Source organism: Zea mays, chromosome 10 (genome assembly GCF_902167145.1).
Source record: "Zea mays cultivar B73 chromosome 10, Zm-B73-REFERENCE-NAM-5.0, whole genome shotgun sequence".
Taxonomy (NCBI): domain Eukaryota; kingdom Viridiplantae; phylum Streptophyta; class Magnoliopsida; order Poales; family Poaceae; genus Zea; species Zea mays.
In genome coordinates this window covers 120,086,376-120,092,265 of record NC_050105.1, presented here as the reverse complement: position 1 = coordinate 120,092,265, position 5,890 = coordinate 120,086,376, and the positions used below count along the sequence as shown (strand labels likewise).

General features: G+C 48.1%; 1 protein-coding gene across 1 annotated transcript; it reads right to left on the bottom strand.

The window, feature by feature from the left end:
- Positions 1–916: 916 nt before the first annotated feature.
- LOC103641656 (endochitinase A) lies at positions 917–2,024 on the bottom strand. The gene has a single exon (XM_008664985.4). It carries the CDS (start codon positions 1,920–1,922, stop codon positions 1,308–1,310), a length of 615 nt encoding a protein of 204 aa, XP_008663207.2. The 5' UTR covers positions 1,923–2,024; the 3' UTR covers positions 917–1,307.
- Positions 2,025–5,890: the final 3,866 nt, after the last annotated feature.

Here is a 5,890-nt window from a genome sequence, read left to right as displayed (position 1 = left end):
CGCGCATGACACGCACCGGTTGCTTGCGATGGTGCTCGCTCTTCTACGCCACCGTCACCTCTTGTCCGGGACGAGCCATTAAGAAGAGCAAAGCTACGTTATAATATAGCCTACGGGATCGGCTGTATAAATCCTAACTGTCTACCTTTCAGACTCACTCAGACTCTCTCTGTATATATATAGTAGTTGAAAAAACACACCCAAAAAAAACTGAAATAGGAGAAAGTTTAACAGAGATGGAAGTAGAGTATGCCAGCCAAATTGATATAGAGTCGAAAGCATGGTAGCAGGCTCAAATAATTCACGTAGCAAACAACGCTTAGTGGCCAGTAGTGGTCACCGAAACAGCGCATTATGCCCCCAACTGCTTTACTGTATAGGGGTCATATATAGACCCTATTTGTTTAATCTTTTTCAGCTTCTGGCTATCAAACACTTAGTTTTTCAGACTGCTTCTACGAGAATCACTTTAGTCAAAACCGTCTAAAATCAACATGAACATATAATCGCCTGAGTCATTGCGACAGCAGGAAACCGCCAGTTTCTACCTCCTAAACCATATTGGGCCTGTTTGGTTCAGCTTTTTTCTGACCAGCTTTTCTGAGAATCTGGCTGTGGGGAGAATCTGGCTGTGTAGAGAATCTGAGTATCATTAGGATTACATGCGGAGGAAGATAAAGGTGTCCATAGGACACAGGATCTAGAAAGTGACGGAATCCTACTATTGCAACGACTCAACTGATTATGTGTTTATGTTTATTTTGAATGGTTTTTACCCAAACGAATTTTATAGAAACTGACTGAAAAGCTGAGCGTTTGGCAGTCCGCAGCAGCTTTTGGTGGCCAGAAGCTCCAAAAAGCTGAAACAAACAGAGGCATTAACTAGTTTATCTTCCTCCACTCGAAGATAGTCAGATTCTCTCCGTAACCAACTTTTCGGAAAAAGCTCAACCAAACATAACTATAGTACAGCATATGCATATCCATCTTGTCGCAAGTGGTCTTTTTCATAATTGACACTAACTGTGTCTTACTCACCAATCAGCGAACAAGCTTACAACCTAATTAACGGTGAGACAAGCTTACTCACCTCACCGGCATGCAAACGCATCACTAGCAGGCTATCATCAGCGGCATCAAGTCCGGATGAACCAATTATTATTGGCTGGAACAAACATGGGGCGGGGGAAACCACCTTAATTACAGTGTCAAAGCTAGCCAGGCGTGATTAATCCTACTCACATTCTCAATCCGCAACCGCAACACCCGGCGAAGGACCGGGAGCACCGGACACGCGCGGACCTGGCTCACTGGTGAGTGGTGAGCCGATCGACGAGACGGGCCTTCGCCGGCGCCGGAGCGCGGGGGCGCAGCGGCGGCGTGCGGGCGAGGCAGTCGCGGGACCGCGTGCACGACCGGTAGAGGCTGAGCACGGCGAGCCAGTCGGTGAGAGAGGCGGCCAGCGCCGGCGGCCGCCTGCGCCGCCGCCTCGCCTTGGCGTCGGGCGGGACGACGAGGTAGCCGTCGGCGGAGGAGAAGGTCCCGTCGACGGCGCTGACCTTGCTGGAGAGGAGGGAGGGCGGGAGGGGCAGCGCCGCCGGCGTCTTGGCCTTGCTGCCGCTGGCGCGCCGCGCGGGCGTCTTGGGGATGCCCGGGCGGTGCTCCCAGGAGAAGGGCACCGCGGAGGCGCGCAGCGGGGAGAGGAAGCGGTGGTGGAACGGCGAGGGCGCCGGCGAGAAGGGCGGGGCGGAGGAGGACGAGGAGGAGGCGCCGGAGGCGGACGTGCGGATCGCCGTGGCAGAGAAGGAGGAGGAGGAGGACGACGAAGAAGACGACGACGACGACGACGGGAGGATATTCCTCCGCCGGCGGCGAGTGGCGGCGCCGGGCACCGGTACCGGGGATGCGGCGGGGTTGGGCATCGCTGCGGCCGTCGGACAGAGCGCTGGAGTCAGTGGAGTAGGCGCGGGAGCTGGAACGGAGCAGCGCTGGGCTTTTTATCGTTGGGTTGGGTTGTGTCACGCCGCGGTGACGTGATCCGGATGTGCACCCTCGGTTTCCATCTTGGTAGTAATTTTCTGTATCCGAGGCCGAGGCATCGGATCAAGGCGGTAACAGTAATCCACCTACCACTGTTGAGCTTACTAGCTTAAAGGTAGGACTCAGTGAAAGTGAAAGTAGTGAAGAGTAGGTTAAGTGATGTTTGGTTTCTACTGATTAATTTTTAGTTATTTATTTTACTGTAATCTCTACATTGCTAAATACTAAAACTAAAACTCTATTTTATTTTTTATATTTAGTAATTTATAGATTAAAATAAAATAAAATAAAATAAAAAGATTATAAATTAGTCACTAGAAACTAAACACTCTAATCACTCGAGACCGAGATGGAATTACCATGCAGTAAATCAAGCAACCGCACTGAGGAAATACAAGGAAACGTTAGGCGCACAGGGCCTTTGTCGCCAATTCTGACACGTACGTTACGCAGGACAAATGACTGCTACTATAACCCCGATCCCTGCGCTGCGCCACCGTCGGTTAGGAAACGTACCAAGGTCGCAGCAAAAGCTTTGCCGTCCCGCGCTCGGTCGCGTGATTAGCCGGGCACAACATGCTTATTGCCGCATCTAATCATCCTCATTAGCTACTCTAACAACCAGCTAGCAGCCCCTCTTAATCACGGTTTCCATTATACGTTGCTGTGCCGTGCGGGCCAGCGCCGTCACCCAGCTAAAGTACCCCTGAATCCGCTGAATCAGTGTGGCTCTCTCGCTGTTGTGGAGATTGTACATACTACTAGGCTCCAGATAGATGAGTGAAGCAATACGAACGGTGTTTCTTAGGCCAAATTCTCGGACATCATTTCTAAGCAATGCATATGGGGAAAAAAGAGAGAGTTAAAAGTGACAAATACTTCTGGCAATGGCAATTATAGCTCGATTTTTTAGAGCCGTTTAAAAAAATTCGTAACGTCGTCTAATATGAAGCCAGACCAATACAAACTTTGTGTCAAAGTCGTAGCGTCCAACGAGTTAAACAACTGTGTACGTAGTTCCAAAAAAAAGTTTAGTATTGTGGATGTTTTTTAAAAGAAAAGCTTTGACGATCTAAAATATTTCAGATGAAAATTTACAGACTATAATAAACTGCTGTTCATTTGAAGGGATTTTCCCTTTATTTTCTTTATTGAAAATATGAGAAATGAAATTAAAAAAAAAAGGAGGCCAGCCGAGTGGGCCGCTTAAGGCCTGGTGGCCGAGCAGCCCACCAGCCAGCTAGTCCCTAGGGCTGCTGATGCCGGCTCTTGCTTTTGGGCGAGCAAAAAGCTCAGCCGCCGGGAGGACGTGGGAGGCGGAGGCGTTCAACGCCCAGCCGACTTCTACGGCTGCTCGCTCGGCGGGCCGCTGCTCCCTTGCAACCGCCTGGTGGGTGCTCGGCTCCATATAATGGAGGCAAAAATCCTCTGGCTTCGGCTCCACAAGCGACGGAAGTTCTCTGCTCTCTCTCCCTGCTCGTTCCACTGGTCACGAACTCGATTGATTTCTTCGATCTCTGGTGTTCTTGTGGTGATTCTCGCTGGTAGCATCTGGACGAGTGTGGAGGTGGTGCTGCGCTTGTTCGGCGTGGACTTCCTGTGCTCCGTTGCATTATCAGTGTGCCTGTTGGTACTCTGTCTGTTCTGATTGTTGTCCACCGTGGCCTGGTGCTTGGGCTCTCTGCTGCGCGGTGTTCATCTTCTCGGGCTGGTGCCGTGGACGTCTCCCTCGGCTCCGGCAGCGGCTCTAGTATCTCCGTCAACCTCCCGCCGTGCAGGCCCGGACGTGGGCGGCGGAATTGGTTTTCTGGGACAGAACTTCGTGTTCGCTGAGCTGATCTTCCCACGTAGACAATCTACGTGCTGTGAGTTATTCGTTGCCTCACTTTATTTACTGTTTAATTTTGTGCAATCTGCTAGTATTAAATACTTGGGTGTGATTGCACTGTTGTGGGCGGATTTGTGTGCTCGATGATGATAGCGGTGTAGTACAACGTGACAGTCTGGGTTTTAGTGTATTATCATTTTCAGCATTGATATTATTTGTGCCTAATTAAATCTCTCTTTGTTAAGGCTGTTTACCTGTGTTAAATTTTGTTAATTTATTAAGTACACAACTCCTTTCTATCAGTATTTATATTTGATTATTAGGCTTATTACATCTGATCTAAAACCCTTATTTGGTAAGATAGGACTGTCACGTTAGTCGAGGATCTCTGATCACCTATTAGCGTTGGAGGGCTATTTATTACAGCAACCCGCTATTTTGAGAGCAATATTTTAAGATAAACAATTATGTTTATTTGTTTAATCTGCCTTCTTCATCTGCAAGCCATGTTTAATTTCCAAATGGACCTGTGTAGCTATTTTACATGTTTACATGTCTTAGAATTGCTACTGTTCATTGCTGCTATAATTACATATGGCATTTGTCTGAGTTATATACTTGTTTTATTCGGAATTAGAATATTTAATCTATTTAAATATGTAGAAAGCATGTCACTTATTTCTCTAAATTTACAACAATCCAGAAAACCAATCCGTATTATGGCCTCCAGTTCTGATGTCATTAAGCCTGAAGCGTTCGACGGCGCTAGCTTTAAGCGCTGGCAGATTAAGACTCGCATGTGGCTCACTGACCTAAAATTATTTTGGGTAGTGACGTCGGCTGTTCCCCAGGCTACATCAGATGATTCTGATGATGCAGCGAAGGCCACCGCACTAGCGGAGAAGGCCAAGTGGGACGAAGCCAATGAGGCATGCTTGTCTCGTCTGCTGAACGTTTTGTCGAACCGCTTATTTGACGTATACTCTGCTTTTACCTCCGCTAAGGGTCTATGGACTGATCTTGAGAACGAGTTCTCTGAAGTTGACAATGGCAATGAGTCATTCACAACGGAAAACTACCTCAACTATAAAATGGTTGAGGGAAGGTCTGTTATGGAGCAGCTACAGGAGATTCAACTCCTTGTTAGGGACTTGGTCCAATATGGCTGCGTCCTACCAGACAGTTTTCAGGTGAATGCAATACTGGCAAAGCTCCCGCCTTCTTGGCGAGACTTTGTGACTTCACGCCGCCACATGAAGAAGCAAATGACTCTCACTGAGTTGTCAGCTGCGATTAATGTGGAAGAGCGTGCAAGGTCCAGTAACAAGCCATCCCAGCAACTCCAGGCTCACGTTGTTGAGAAGGGTGGAGATAGAAAATTCCAGAAGAAGAAGAAGAACTCTCCACAGAAGAATATGAACCAACCTAAGTCCAAAAAGATGAAGAAGAAAAAGGAGGACTTTATCTGCTACGTTTGTGGTGTCTCCGGGCATACAGCTCGGAGGTGCAAACTTAGGAAGGGAAAAGGTCCTCCACCTCAGCGCAAAGAAGGGAACGTGGTGGTTAACTCCACCCCAGGGTATGCACTTCAGGCCTTTATGGCAAGTCCATCAGATGACTGGTGGATGGATTCCGGTGCTACTGTTCATATTTGTGCTGATCGATCCATGTTCTCTTCATTCCAGGGATTCAACAGCGCACCAGTCTTGATGGGAAATGGTGTTCCGGCAGCAGTTCGAGGTACTGGACAGGTCTACCTGAAGTTAACTTCAGGAAAGACGCTCGTGCTGAAGGACGTACTCTATGTGCCCTCGATGAGCCGGAACCTCATTTCAGTGTCGCTGTTATGTCGACAGGGTCTCAAATTAGTGTTTGAGTCTAATAAAGTGGTCCTGTCTAAGTTTGGTACTTTTGTTGGAAAGTCATATGAGTCAGGCGGTTTGTTCCGTCTTTCTGTTTTGAACAATCATTCTTCTTACCATGTTAATGTGGTCTGTAATAACGATTCCATTAATAATATAT